General features: G+C 41.8%; 1 protein-coding gene across 3 annotated transcripts in view; it reads left to right on the top strand.

Annotated features, from left to right (window-relative positions):
• The window catches only part of LOC149779657 (E3 ubiquitin-protein ligase HECW2-like), a 207,852-nt gene that overhangs the window by 153,367 nt on the left and 38,562 nt on the right, over positions 1 to 15,923 (top strand). For all 3 annotated transcript variants that reach the window (XM_089940469.1, XM_089940468.1, XM_089940470.1), the window contains 4 exons: positions 412 to 566; positions 4,374 to 4,456; positions 9,693 to 9,798; positions 13,833 to 13,997. In XM_089940469.1, coding sequence (XP_089796595.1) covers positions 412 to 566; positions 4,374 to 4,456; positions 9,693 to 9,798; positions 13,833 to 13,997 — 509 coding nt within the window. The remainder of the gene's footprint in view (positions 1 to 411; positions 567 to 4,373; positions 4,457 to 9,692; positions 9,799 to 13,832; positions 13,998 to 15,923) is intronic.

The raw sequence follows: 15,923 nt of genomic DNA, 5'->3' as shown, positions 1-15,923 counted from the left end.
CTTAAAACAGTTTATGTGTGAGATGAATTATCAGCTTCAGTATCGCATCAGGTTTGTCACATTCACGCTTCATATTTCATCAAAATATTTATCTATGATTTTGAACTTCAACCAAATTGTATGCTTGCATTGTCAGCATTTACTCTAGTCTTAATATTCAGTTGTCACTTAGCATTTCATAGTTTTCCTTTTTCTTGATCAGCCTGCAACTTGAAAAGGCAGGGACGTTAATACATTATTTTCTTTGCTATGTCTGTGTTAACAGATAACATGTACTTTTTGTCAGCAGTGGCAACAGGTGCTGGGAATAGCAGTTGCATGGGTATCAACATTAAAATTTTGTTAGAACTTTTAATATCATGTATGATAGCATAGTTTGCAGACCAACAGAATGGCTGTTTTACACTTCAGGAGCTAGCGATGGTAGCCCCCAGACCTCAGCACAGACTGTGATACCTGCCCCCATCACCATGGTGGCCACCTCTGAGAGCCGCACAACGTACAGACCACCCGCTGTCAAGTTTCTACTGCGTTCAGATTTCTTCCCGATACTTCAGGGAAATGAGGTACATTTGAACCTGTGATAAATACCTCATATCCTGACCACAACATTTATTTCTAATTTTGATACATAATGTGCTAAACAAAAATCAACAGCACCAGCGGTACCAGGCTGCCGGTTTGAAAAGACGGTTTATAAGCGTTCCCTCCAGGGTTCTCAGAAATTGTGGAAGCTGTAAGGCTACTTGCAAAATAAACTTTCAAGTTGTTTAAAATGCAGATTATTGTATAGAAATAAAAATATTCAGATTTATATATGCATTGTGTAGAAAGGAGATTAAATGTGCAAAAGATATATATTTGTCACATAGATGGTACACATTAAATGTAGTATGTTCAGTTTAATATTTTTGATATGATATGGTAACATCTGATTGATCCAAATAAGCCTATGAAATTCTTGTATAGTATTCTTCTTACTGATTGGCTGTGACCATGGGTATTCTCCTTACTGATTGGCTGTGACCATGGGTATTCTCCTTACTGATTGGCTGTTACCATAGGTATTCTCCTTACTGATTGGCTGTGACCATGGGTATTCTCCTTACTGATTAGCTGTGACCATGGGTATTCTCCTTACTGATTGGCTGTGACCATGGGAATTCTCCTTACTGATTGGCTGTGACCATGGGTATTCTCCTTACTGACTGGCTGTGACTATGGGTATTCTTACTGACTGGCTGTGACCATGGGTATTCTCCTTACTGACTGGCTGTGACCATGGGTATTCTCCTTACTGATTGGCTCTGACCATGGGAATTCTCCTTACTGATTGGCTGTGACCATGGGTATTCTCCTTACTGATTAGCTGTGACCATGGGAATTCTCCTTACTGATTGGCTGTGACCATGGGTATTCTCCTTACTGACTGGCTGTGACCATGGGTATTCTCCTTACTGACTGGCTGTGACCATGGGTATTCTCCTTACTGATTCGCTGTGACCATGGGAATTCTCCTTACTGATTGGCTGTGACCATGGGTATTCTCCTTACTGATTGGCTGTTACCATGGGTATTCTCCTTGCTGATTGGCTGTGACCATGGGTATTCTCCTTACTGATTAGCTGTGACCATGGGTATTCTCCTTACTGATTGGCTGTGACCATGGGAATTTTCCTTACTGCTTGGCTGTGACCATGGGTATTCTCCTTACTGACTGGCTGTGACTATGGGTATTCTTACTGACTGGCTGTGACCATGGGTATTCTCCTTACTGACTGGCTGTGACCATGGGTATTCTCCTTACTGATTGGCTGTGACCATGGGAATTCTCCTTACTGATTGGCTGTGACCATGGGTATTCTTCTTACTGATTAGCTGTGACCATGGGAATTCTCCTTACTGATTGGCTGTGACCATGGGTATTCTCCTTACTGACTGGCTGTGACCATGGGTATTCTCCTTACTGACTGGCTGTGACCATGGGTATTCTCCTTACTGATTGGCTGTGACCATGGGAATTCTCCTTACTGATTGGCTGTGACCATGGGTATTCTCCTTTCTGACTGGCTGTGACCATGGGTATTCTTCTTAATGATTGGCTGTGACCATGGGTATTCTCCTTACTGATTGGCTGTGACCATGGGAATTCTCCTTACTGCTTGGCTGTGACCATGGGTATTCTCCTTACTGACTGGCTGTGACCATGGGTATTCTCCTTAAACTACCTTCTGGTACATTTAAAAAAAAAAAAAAACTATTACTGTCATCATTTTTTGCAGCCATTTTTTGGATGTATTGCACCAGGTGCACTCAGAAAAAAGGTTATGTCAGAATAGCCATTTAAACCCACAGGGGGTCATTGCAAATTAAACTTAGGGAATTGGTCAGTAGTTAAAAGAGGGGTGGGGGGACTGGTGACATGGACCCCGCTCATTGACAATCATTTTTAAATATGTTAATTTATAGGAATAAATGAACTCACCTCTGTTTAGAAAAGAATGTGGGAAAATGCTGATCCAACAAACAGATGAAATGTACAACCACAGCGTTATTTTTTATGAAGCAAAAAAGCTCCAACAAGCTAATGTTTGTCATTACGTAATGAAATTCTAATGCTAAATAAATTTTGTCTGCGACTTCTTTACCATTCCAAGTCAAATAATGCAAATATCTGGTCACAAATACATTGCAGTAAATCAAGAGTTTCTGCATCCAGTAATTGTCCTCTCACGTGAATATCAAACACCTGGAATGCTAAGTAGTGGAACTTTAGGTGAAACATTGTAAACAATCTCATCATAATACAGGTATATGGCTTAACTATCCTAAACCAAGTCAACTAACTATATGACATCAGAGGTATTTCTGCGGTGTCCAATAATGCTGTATGTGTCAAACGTTCTATTGATTATGAAGTATGGTTGCTCATTGAATTATAAATTTGTAAAAATTCTACTTTTAACTGTTACTGGTTCAAGAACTGCATTATTAATTCAACTACCATCAGGAACTATTTTTTATGCACAACAAATGAAAGGTACAGCATCTGAGCCAGCATGAATGAAATTATTTCTTCTTTCTTTCTTTCTAAAAATTTCCATTAAAATAATAACCATGTGAAAAAAGGAATCTCAAATGGGTAATGATTTAATATTAAATTTATGAAATTCATTGAATAATGTCCAGCTTTTCCTTACCAAGGCATGCAAAAGCTGGACGTTATTGAACTCTTTTCATAAAAATTCAGTATTAAATCATTACCCATTTGAGATCATTCATATTTTTTTTTATGTTATATATATACTTGCCTCAGGGATTCATTTTAAGGTGTGTAGTGAGGCTAGAAAACTGTCTCAGGGGGTCCATTGTAAGGTGTGTATTAGGGCTTGGAAACTGTCTCAGGGGACCATTGTAAGGTGTGTATTAGGGCTTGGAAACTGTCTCAGGGGACCATTGTAAGGTGTGTATTAGGGCTTGGAAACTGTCTCAGGGGACCATTGTAAGGTGTGTATTAGGGCTTGGAAACTGTCTCAGGTGACCATTGTAAGGTGTGTATTAGGGCTTGGAAACTGTCTCAGGGGACCATTGTAAGGTGACCATTGTAAGGTGACCATTGTAAGGTGACCATTGTAAGGGGACCATTGTAAGGTGACCATTGTAAGGTGACCATTGTAAGGGGACCATTGTAAGGTGACCATTGTAAGGGGACCATTGTAAGGTGACCATTGTAAGGGGACCATTGTAAGGTGACCATTGTAAGGGGACCATTGTAAGGGGACCATTGTAAGGGGACCATTGTAAGGTGACCATTGTAAGGTGACCATTGTAAGGTGACCATTGTAAGGTGTAGCAGGACTTGGAAGCTGTATTGAGCCCTGTTGGAAAATGTGGTAGAGAAGTAATAATTTGCTTGATTTAGTATAACTAAATGTTTGACAGTCAATATAAGGTTTGCTTGGCACTTAAACAGTACATTAGATTTATCACAGACTGGTTCTTTAATTCTAATTCACTTCATAGAACAAACTTCTAAATCTCTTTCCAGTCTAATAGTATGTATGGAACCAGTCTAAGAAGAGATTACACTGCAAAAATGGTGACTGATTGGTATTGTAAAAAACAAAAAAATCCCATCAAATATCAGTGCTGTTTTGGCAGCATTAAATTAAGCATCTGCAAGTTTTTACTTGGGGGATAGAAATGGTAAATTATTTGATCAATCTTTGTCTTGGTTTTTACTCAGATATTACCATATTAATTAAATTATTTTAAAAAAATGATGGTATCAGCTAATCATAATCTAGACTGAGATGCTAAGTCTAATAATGGCTTACTTTTGCTTTGATTTTAAGAATCTGAGTCTTTTTCAGAATGCAATGATGGAGTACAACAGAAACCATACACTGAAGCACATGATCAACAAAATCAGGAAGGATCCAAATACATTTGAAAAGTTAGTTTTATTTAACTTGGTTCTAAACATTCAGGAAGTTAAAAGATCAAAACCTTTTTAATTTTATGTCATCAAGTAAAGTAGAATGCATAGTACAGTAAATGACAGTGTGGGGACTTGTGGTGGGTATAGTAGTTACATGACAGTGTAGGGACGTGCAAGGGTTTGGAGTGGGTGGAGCAATATATGACAACGTGGGGACTTGAGAGGGGGGTGGGGTAGAGCAGTATATGACTGTAGGGACTTGTAGGGGTGGAGTAGAGCAATGCATCATAGTATAAGGACTTGGTGGGTGAAGTAGAGCAATATATGACAGTGTGGGGACTTGTGAGGGGTGCTGGAGAAGAGCAATACATGATAGTGAAGGGACTTGTGGGGGTTGGGTGCGTGGCCTGGGCCTGACGTCCCGCTTGCCAAAGGAAAGTGAAGCGTCTCTCATAGCCTCTCCTTCCCAGGTGTAGTGATCGCCGCAGGACCACTGTCTCGCTCTGCGGGGCAGGAGGTTACTTGCATATGGCCTCTCCTACACTATTGTGTCCACAGCAGCACCTTCACGCGGTGCCCCCTGTTTTTAACAGAGCCTGCTGTGTGGCGCGACCGAGTACCCGGCGGTATAACTGGGTGGGCAGACTGGGCTCATTAGCCTTGGCAGGCAACCAGTCTAAGAGAAGGGAAACTCTGACCCCAAACCCGGGCAGATGAAGCTCGTTAGCCTTGTCAGGCAGTTCATCTAGGAGAAGGAAACTCTGATTCAAAACCAACCAAGTCCCATCCATTGGATTATGGCTCCACTGCCTTGTGGATATCTTCGGGAGAAGGAAAGGCTACGGGAGTAAACCCAGACAGAAAATCAGGAGTGGAGCCCCTAAGGCGGGTGGGGGTCGACTACGACCTCCTTCCGGCAGCTCCTGCATCCAAACTGGTGCCAAATGTCATGCTCAGCATTCCTTTGGACCCCACCAGCAAGGACGAGAGGGGGATCCTGATGTCTGGGCAGCCCAGGATCTCCATATTCCACGCCCAGGCTTGCGCCCTGGAGAGGACACTCCAGTCTCGCTACTGAGTGAGGAAACAACACGGAAGCTGACAGTTTACGGGTTATAAGTCCCACCCGATTGGCGTAGGGAAGGGGCGCCACGGGTCAGCTTTGACGGTGGGAGGGATCATCGTGTCCCACTGGCCAACTATCGCCCGCCTCAAGCCGGGCAGCCCCCGGTCAATAAGGTGTTGACCCGCCATCGTCTGCCTGCTCCAGTGGGTGTCTGGAGCTCAGTGTGTTGTTCAGCATGACAAGCAGACGGTAATTCCACACCAGACAAAAGAAACAAGAAACCAATAAAGAAGACTCCAGCTCTTCGATTTGCAAGCTGGAATGTGCGCACCATGTGTACAGGCATCTCCGACGACCTCAGAGAAGTGGACGACACCAGAAAGACGGCCATCATCGATAGAGAACTCACCAGACTAAATATCAGCATAGCTGCCCTCCAGGAAACCAGGCTCGCCTCTAGTAGCTCCCTCAGAGAGGAAAACTACACCTTCTTCTGGAAGGGTCGAGAACCTGAGGAGCCCCGTCAGCACGGAGTGGGCTTTGCCATCAAAAACAATCTTCTGGCCTCGGTTGAACCTCCAACAGGGGGCACTGAGCGTCTCTTGTCCATCCGCCTCACCACTACTTCAGGTCCTGTCAACATCATCAGTGTCTACGCCCCAACCCTCACGTCATCAGAAGACGTGAAGGATCAGTTCTATGGGCAGCTGGACGAACAGATCAAAGGATGCCCCAAAAATGAACCACTATTCCTCCTCGGCGACTTTAATGCCAGAGTAGGTGCGGACCACGAGTCCTGGCCTACCTGCCTCGGATATCATGGCACTGGAAAGACCAACGAAAACGGCCAGAGACTGCTGGAGCTATGCACCTACCATGGCCTGTGCATCACAAACACCTTCTTCAAGTGTAAGCCACAACACAAAGTGTCATGGAAACACCCCAGATCTCATCACTGGCACCAACTCGACTTGGTCATCACCAGGCGCTCTGCCCTTAACAGCGTCCTCTCCACCAGAACCTACCACAGTGCAGACTGTGACTCCGACCATGCCCTTGTGAGCAGCAGAGTGCGATTACAGCCACATGTGCTACACCGCACAAAACCAAAAGGATGTCCTCGCATAAACACTGCACAGATGTCAGTCCCTGCCAAGGTGGAGGAGTATGTGTCTGCCCTGAACAAGGCTCTCCAGGACCTGCCTGAGTATGACGCTACAGCCAAGTGGAACGCCATGAAGGGTGCCATCTACAGTACAGCTATGTCAACGTTTGGCAAGAAGGAACGACCCAGCCAGGACTGGTTCAATGCACACCTATCAAGGATGGAACCACAAATCGAGGAGAAACGAAAAGCCTTCTTAGCTTACAAAAAATGCCCTAATGAACGGACGCTTGCTGCTCTCAGAAGTGCCCGAAGTAACACCCAACGCATTGCTAGACAGTGTGCGAACGAGTACTGGCAACAACTGTGTGAAGGGATCCAGCGAAGTGCCGAGTCCGGACACATCCAAGGCATGTACAGTGGCATCAAGAAGGCTCTAGGCCCTACAGTGAAAGGGGTCGCTCCCCTGAAATCCCTGACGGGAGAGAAGATCACAGACCGTGGGCAACAGATGGCCAGATGGGTGGAGCACTACTCAGAACTATACTCCCGAGAAACGTCAGTCACTGATGCAGCCCTCAGCAGCATAAAGAATCTGCCCACCATGGAAGAGCTCGACAAAGTGCCAACCTTAGAGGAGCTCAGCAAAGCAATCGACTGCCTTCCAAACGACAAAGCACCAGGTATTGACAGCATCCCACCCAAAGCTATCAAACGTGGAAAACCAGCATTGATTAAACCACTGCACGAGCTACTTTGCCGCTGCTGGGAGGAAGGAGTAGTCCCCCAAGACATGCGTGATGCCACAATTGTGACCCTTTACAAAAACAAGGGCGACCGCAGTGACTGTAATAATTACAGAGGGATCTCGCTCTTGAGTATTGTTGGTAAAGTGTACGCCCGCATCATACTCAACAGGCTGCAGTTGCTGGCAGACCGTGTGTACCCGGAATCACAGTGCGGCTTCAGAGCAGGCAGGTCGACGACAGACATGATCTTCTCCCTACGACAACTCCAAGAGAAGAGCAGAGAGCAAGGTCAACCACTCTACATGATGTTCATCGACCTCACCAAGGCCTTTGACTTGGTCAGCAGGAAGGGCCTTTTTGAACTTCTGAGTAAGATCGGTTGCCCCCCAAAACTCCTCAGCATGATAATCTCTTTCCATGCAGATATGAAGGGAACAGTCATGTATGATGGATCATCCTCAACTTCCTTCCCAATTAACAGTGGTGTGAAGCAGGGCTGCGTGCTGGCACCAACACTTTTTGGGATCTTCTTCTCCCTGCTCCTGTCCTACGCCTTCGACACGTCCACGGATGGCATATATCTACACACCAGGTCTGATGGGAGGCTGTTCAACCTGGCACGACTGCGCTCAAAGACCAAAGTGAGAGCTGTGCTCATCAGGGAGATGCTTTTTGCAGATGACGCAGCTCTTGTGGCCCACACCGAGGAAGCCCTCCAGAGACTGGGAGACCGTTTTGCTGTTGCCTGCACGCACTTTGGTCTCACAATCAGCTTGGAAAAAACAAATGTCAGCGTGCAAGATACCACCATTGCCCCTTCAATCAAAATCAACGGTGTCACCCTGGAAGCAGTCAACAACTTTACCTACCTAGGGTCAACCATCAGCAACACTCTCTCGATTGATATGGAGCTGGACAGAAGGCTTGGAAAGGCAAACACCATCATGGCTCGATTAACAAAGAGGGTTTGGGAAAACAACGCGCTGACAGAGCACACCAAGGTCCAAGTCTACCAGGCCTGCGTTCTCAGCACCCTTCTATATGGAAGTGAGACGTGGAGTACCTACATGAGGCAAGAACGCCGGCTCAACTCCTTCCATATACGGTGCCTAAAACGCATCCTGAAAATCAGCTGGCAAGACCGTGTTCCACACAGCGAGATCCTGCAGCGTGCAAGAACCCCCAGCATGTACTCCCTGCTAATTAAACGCCGCCTTCGATGGCTGGGTCACGTCCGACGCATGGAGGATGGAAGGCTGCCAAAGGACATCTTATATGGACAGCTGGCCACTGGCATGAGAAGAGTCGGACGCCCCTCACTCCGTTTCAGAGATGTGTGCAAGAGGGACATGAAGGCATGCAACATTTCACCCGATGGCTGGGAAGAGCTGGCTGAGGACCGAGGCACCTGGAGACTGATGGTAAACAATGGCATATCAGTCGCTGATGCAAGGAGAGGCCAGTTGGTGGCAGAGAAACGTAAGAGAAAGAAGAACGCAACAGCAACCACAGTAATGCAGACTTCCCAGTATGTCTGCACCAACTGCAGTAGGGACTGTCACTCACGTATAGGCCTGCACAGCCACAGCAGACGTTGCCAACAGAGACAGGCAACACCCCAAGGGCGCTATTCGCATGGTCTTTCGAGACCGAGTCGCCAATGATGATGATGATGATGGGGACTTGTGAGGGGTGCTGGAGAAGAGCAATACATGATAGTGAAGGGACTTGTGGGGGTTGGAGTAGAACAGTATATGGACAGTGTAGGGACTTGTAGGGGTGGAGTAGAGCAATATATGACAGTGTGGGGACTTGTGGGCATGGAGTAGAGCAATTCATGGCAGTGTAGGGACTTGGGGTGGAGTAGAGCAATATATATATAACACTGGGGGGTCTTGTGGGGTGGAGTTGAGCAATATATGACAGTGTGGGGACTTGTAGAGGTGGAGTAGAGCAATGCATGACAGTGTGGGGACTTGTGAGGGGTGGAGTAGAGCAGTATTTGACTATGGGGACTTGTGGGTGTAGTAGATACATGATAGTGTAGGGACTTGCAGGGGTTTGGAGTGGAGCAATATATGACAGAGTGGAGACTTGTGGGCATGGAGTAGAGCAATATATGATGGTGTAGGGACTTGTGTGGGTGGAGTAGAACACTGCATGACAGTGTAACGACTTGCAGGGTTGTGGAGTATAGCATTATATGATGTTGTAGGGACTTGCTTGAGGTTGGATTCAGAGCAATATTTGACAGTGTTGACGCTTGTAATGGTGATTCAGTATAACTTTATTTCATATAGGTATCATTTAAATATTTCATTTCCATCCTAGGTATCAGCATAATAGAGACTTGGTTTCTTTCCTTAACTTGTTTGCTGATTCAGCGAAGGATCTACCAGATGGATGGGAGATGAAATATGACCGGAATAATTCAAAGGTGAATATCTCAAATTGATAAATGTAGATAATAATCACATGATATCCTTTTTAATTATGTCTTCCCCCCAATTGGGGGACATATTGGTTTAGCGCCATCTATCGTCTGTCCATTGATCAAACCACACACTTTCTTCTAAGTAATATAGCTCTTGCACCAAATAGAGCACATTAAACTGGAAATACTTGAAACATGCAGGTCTATATATTGCTGTGTATAAAAAGACAATTATTTGATTTTAGCTTATACACAAACTGATAATTGTACTTAATCATAGCGGAGGTTCAGAATTCTTAAGCTTACTGATAATGGTGTTGATATTTGTTTATAAGGAGAGGGTTAGGTGTTAAGAGACTGGAGTTTCTTTTCCATCTTTAGCTTGCTGATAACGGTGTTGATATTTGTTTACAAGGAAAGGGTTATGCATTAAGAGACTAGAGTTTCTTTTCCATCTTTAGCTTGCTGATAATGGTGTTGATGTTTGTTTACAAGGATAGGGTTATGCATTAAGAGACTAGAGTTTCTTTTCCATCTTTAGCTTGCTGATAATGGTGTTGATGTTTGTTTACAAGGAAAGGGTTATGCGTTAAGAGACTAGAGTTTCTTTTCCATCTTTAGCTTGCTGATAACGGTGTTAATATTTGTTTACAAGGATAGGGTTATGCGTTAAGAGACTAGAGTTTCTTTTCCATCTTTAGCCTGCTGATAACAGTATTGATATTTATTTACCAGTATAGGGCTCTAGGATATTGTGTTGATATTTGTTTACCAGTATAGGGTTATGTGTTAAGAGAGTTTAGTTTCATTTTCCTCTTATTTCAACATAAGGTAAGTTTTAATTGTATTGCTGGTTAGGGTTGACATCATGTTTAGTTATATGACCAGACTCATTTGCATTGGTCATAACTGGCATCAGCATTCCATGATCCAATCACTGTCGAGGGTATGCAGGTAGTATCACAACTGGTTTTGAATCTCATCATCCAACTATGTTTATGTATTTGTGCTTGCCTGCCACAATCACTTATACCACTGGTTTGCAAAAGACATTAAGGCATACATACCCTCCACCCCATCCATGATTCTAAAGACTTGATATCTGTGAAAATAATAGACCCTCCACCCCATCCACGAGTCTAAAGATTCGACATCTGTGAAATTACTTGCTTGTGAAATTATCATTTTTTGCACACACAAAAATTGATACCCACAAATAGAGAAATAAATAAATTCAGGCTGAATAGTGAATGAATAATTTTTTTTATAGATTATCAGTTGTTCATATGACTGAGGCATGCTAAGTTTAACACTTTAACAGTGATATTTGCATTCGACCTAAGTGTGACACTTTAACAGTGATATTTGCATTCGACCTAAGTGTGACACTTTAACAGTGATATTTGCATTTGACCTAAGTGTGACACTTTAACAGTGATATTTGCATTTGACCTAAGTGTAACACTTTAACAGTGATATTTGCATTCGACCTAAGTGTGACACTTTAACATTGATATTTGCATTTCACCTAAGTATAACACTTTAACAGTGATATTTGCATTCGACCTTTCAGTGGATTATTCATTAAGGAATAGTCAACATAACACTTAACATTTCAGTGCATCATTCATAAAGGACTAGTTGACCTGGCACTCTGACTTATCAGTGGATTATTCAATAAAGACTAGTCAACCTAGCACATTAACATTTCAGTGCATCATTCGTAAAGGACTAGTTGACCTGGCACTTTAAACTTTCAGTGCAATATTCATGAAGATCATATGAGTGTGTGTGTGTGATTTAGATTTTTAATCTAGCTTTAATAATTTTCCGTTCATATTGCTATGATGTGTGCGGTGGGCAGTTTATAGCCGAGGTCTCGCTAGGATTTTAAAACTAGGAGTCCAGGACTCCCATTTTGGTAAAAATAAGAGTCCAGGACTCCCATTTTGGTAAAAATAGGAGTCCCACCATCAAAAGTTGCAGTCCCTTCTTTCCTACAGAATCAACACCGACATGAGTGCATCTATTTTTAGATAGAGAGGTTTTCGTAATGTAATCACTCGCTTTAATATAGCTTCATTACAACAGTCCATTGACAGGATTGCAGATTTATAGTTTTTTTATTTGTCTGCATCCTTGTAGTAATTTTAGGCAATGGTTAAATAGTATCTGATTTGCTGTTTTTTTCCCGTATTTTCACAAATACGTGTCAGGTCGGAAAACATCTTAGACTGTAAAGCGCATCTCGCGAATTCCACAAGATAGCATTTTCTTATACATTTCTGACCTACATAAGTTGCATTTTAAAGTTAAATCTTTAATAAAATAATACCTTGGCTTTGCTTTCAATGATCTGTTTATGTTTCTGAAAATATTTGGCCAATGATTTACGAAAACAGACAATCTAATAAACTGGTACATCCCAGACTTAGCGAAGTCCGCCATTTATTACCATTAGGCCTACTGGTTCACTTACAGTTTCAAACTAATTTAATGACGAAATAGTGTACAAGAGGCAGTTAATATATATCCAGACCACTGATTCTGATCTTAAAACACATGTTTGTATGTTTTATCATCAGAGGATCTCAGGCAGGAAACTGATAGTTGCTACCTTACTCAGAAAAGGGTTAATGGTCAATCAGCTATCAAAACATATGCTTGTGAATGGGCAAGAGTTTGTTTGTCAACGTAATTGATATCAAAACTAGGCCTAGCTACTGATGTCTTGATGAATACATTTCGCTACAACACTAGAACTAACCGGGCTAAGGCGAGGAGCATTTTAAAAAAAGTATGGTCAGTCAATGTACCTCTTAAATAGCTCTTGTTCGTCCATCAGAGTGATGCTGAATTTTGTCAATCTAAGTAAGCACTTATTCCAAACACTAAGCTAGGCATCACACATTTTCTTACACTTAGCTACTGTCCTATCCGAACTATCAATTCTATCAGCTTTAGCACTTTTCTTAACAATCTTCATAAGTTTGCCGTTTAACCCCAAAATACTTATCCAAATTTATGAATGGCATTTTGTCTAAGTCTCAACATGTCTTGATTCTCGTGCACTACTTATTCCGATACATTCGGAAATGAACACAATAACGAAAGCTAAAGTTGTTTATTTGATGTACTTTTATAAATGACCACATGTACATCTCTGGGTCTTACTGCCTCTGAATTCATTCACTGTAAATATCAGTACATTTTCGCATTCAGCCACCAGTCAAAGCCATTGATGTTGCCGCCCAGCTATTGCATCATGTTCTTTTTTATGTACTCTTATAATGGCAACATGTATGTACATCAAGGGGTCTTTCAGTCACTAAATTCTGTCATTGTAAATATCAGCACAGCTAATTGATCAACACATTTCCCCACAAAGCAGGTGGCTGAAGCAGGACTGGCATGTCTTTGAATTTTGCTGCACACCTATTACATGCATACAGAGGACTCCCGCCTCAGTGATTTTCTGCGTCCCAGATCAAAAATTGGCATCTAAATACACGTAATTAAGTGTTTCCGAGATCTCTGTATAGTAATGTCCAGCACTGAGGCATTATGCTGCAGACATATAGCATGATGTCCCACCCAGTCACATTATCCTGACACCAGGCCAACCAGTCCTAACACTAACCTCTTAATGCTAAACACCTAGTGAGGCAGCTGTTAGTACCATTTTTAAAACTGTTTGGTATGACTCTGCCAGGGGTTTTCGAACCCATGACCTCCCTCATCCAGGGTGGACGTTCTAACCACTGGGCCACCAGAGCAGTATTTATGAAGAATTAGTCTACCTGGCACTTTAACCTTTGTGTCTTTTATTGTATGAAGGAATGATGCATTATGCACAGCATGATCCTAATTTCGGGAGGGGAGAGGACTACGAAGAAAACTCAAATAACTATGCAATGAAGAAAAGGTGAAAATGCCCTGACCTGTTAATCCAGCTTTGTTTCTCATTTGCATGTTCATATTTATGTCAAACAGTGATGAGAAATTGCATGTGAAAATAATGTGATCTGTCATTTCAGCCTTTCTTCATTGATCATATAAAAAGAGGCACTACATTTATTGATCCAAGACTGCCTACAGATGTTCCTCCCATCAACACAGACTTCTTACACACTTCCCTGATTAGGGGGCGCCACAGGTCTGGAGGACAAGAAGGTCATAGCACTCCATCACGTGATGATGCTGTAAGTAATGTGTATTTCAGAATATTAGTTCTTTGTGTGAATATGCAATTATTGAAAGTACTGCAAACGGCAGTGAAAAGTTTGGCAAGTGGATATTCGGTTGGTCTATGAAAATTTAGCTAATAGAAAATCTCATGCAAGTCAACTAAAATATGGATTTGTAATAAAATTGTTACTGCACTGTACACAGATTTATACGGTTATGACAGATACAGTAAAAATTATTTTGAGAGACCACAACTTCTGCCAGATTAAGTGGTCTGTTAAGACAGGTGGTCTCAGTAGAGATAATGGACTATATAGCACTTAAATGTTTGCATTAAGAATCTGGTTTTAATTGATGGGTTGTCACAGTGGTCTCTCAAGACTATCCCATCAGTTGCTTTGAGGACTTCCTGAATCTCATAATTGTTTTCTTCTACTCTTAACAAATTGGGGTACCTTGTCACAGATACAAGGACCAAACTTGACAGATTTAGATGGACTGAAGTAATTAAAATATGAAACAAACTTAAAATTGGGAGCAATTTTTTATATATTTTTGTGAATTCTGTGTGCTGGAAAAGTACATATAGACCTACTCTTCCTGTTTATTTGATTAGGGCCGAATAATCAGTACAATATTTTAAACCTAATTTAAAATTACAAGAGGAAAAGAACCTATCAGAATATGAAGTTAGTTTTTTGTGTTATTCACTCCAACTAATGTATTCTTTCACCTTAAGAATGACTGCTTTTAGGGTGTTTATCTTGTTTGAAATTTGATACTTTTACACAGCTAAGGGTCCAAGCAATAAAATATCACAAAATAATGTATAGGTTGGTACATATTTTTTTGTACTGTTCTTTGTCGAATATTTATCCCCAAATAATAGTGATTACATAAAAGAAGTATGGGAATAAGTACCCTGTTACTAACTGACCAGACTTCTTCGGTGGCCTAGTGGGTTCAATCCCCTGCTAAGTCATACCAAAGACTTACAAAAATAGTACTAACAGCTACCTCACTTGGTGCTCAGCATTAAGAGGTTAGTGTTAGGACTGGTTGGCCTGGCGTTAGGATAATGTGACTGGGCGGGTTATCATGCTACATGTCTGCTGCTTGTTGCCCCAGTGCTAGAAATCGCTATAAATTGTCACACTGCAGACATAGCAATATGACTGAAAAATTGTTAGAGATATGTTAAAAATCCAAATCACTCACACACACACACACACACACTGATTGACCATAAAATAGTATTGGAATAAGTACCCTGTTACTTAGTGTACTTAAAATAGTATGGAAATAAGTACCCTGTTACTAATTGTCCATAAAATAGTATGGAAATAAGTACCCTGTTACTCACTGACCATAAAATAGTATGGAAATAAGTACCCTGTTACTTAGTGTACTTAAAATAGTATGGGAATAAGTACCCTGTTACTCATTGACCATAAAATAGTATGGAAATAAGTACCCTGTTACTAATTGTCCATAAAATAGTATGGAAATAAGTACCCTGTTACTCACTGACCATAAAATAGTATGGAAATAAGTACCCTGTTACTTAGTGTACTTAAAATAGTATGGGAATAAGTACCCTGTTACTCATTGACCATAAAATAGTATGGAAATAAGTACCCTGTTACTAATTGTCCATAAAATAGTATGGAAATAAGTACCCTGTTACTCACTGACGATAAAATAGTATGGAAATAAGTACCCTGTTACTTAGTGTACTTAAAACAGTATGGGAATAAGTACCCTGTTACTCATTGACCATAAAATAGTATGGAAATAAGTACCCTGTTACTTAGTGTACTTAAAATAGTATGGAAATAAGTACCCTGTTACTCATTAACCATAAAATAGTATGGGAATAAGTACCCTGTTACTTAGTCTACTTAAAATAGTATTGGAATAAGTACCCTGTTACTCATTGA

The sequence above is a fragment of the Sinohyriopsis cumingii genome, chromosome 17, assembly GCF_028554795.1.
Source record: "Sinohyriopsis cumingii isolate HCF-2022 chromosome 17, ASM2855479v2, whole genome shotgun sequence".
NCBI classification, from domain to species: Eukaryota; Metazoa; Mollusca; class Bivalvia; order Unionida; family Unionidae; genus Sinohyriopsis; species Sinohyriopsis cumingii.
The sequence above is the reverse complement of the archived record's forward strand: the minus strand, read 5'-3'. Positions and strand labels throughout refer to the sequence as shown.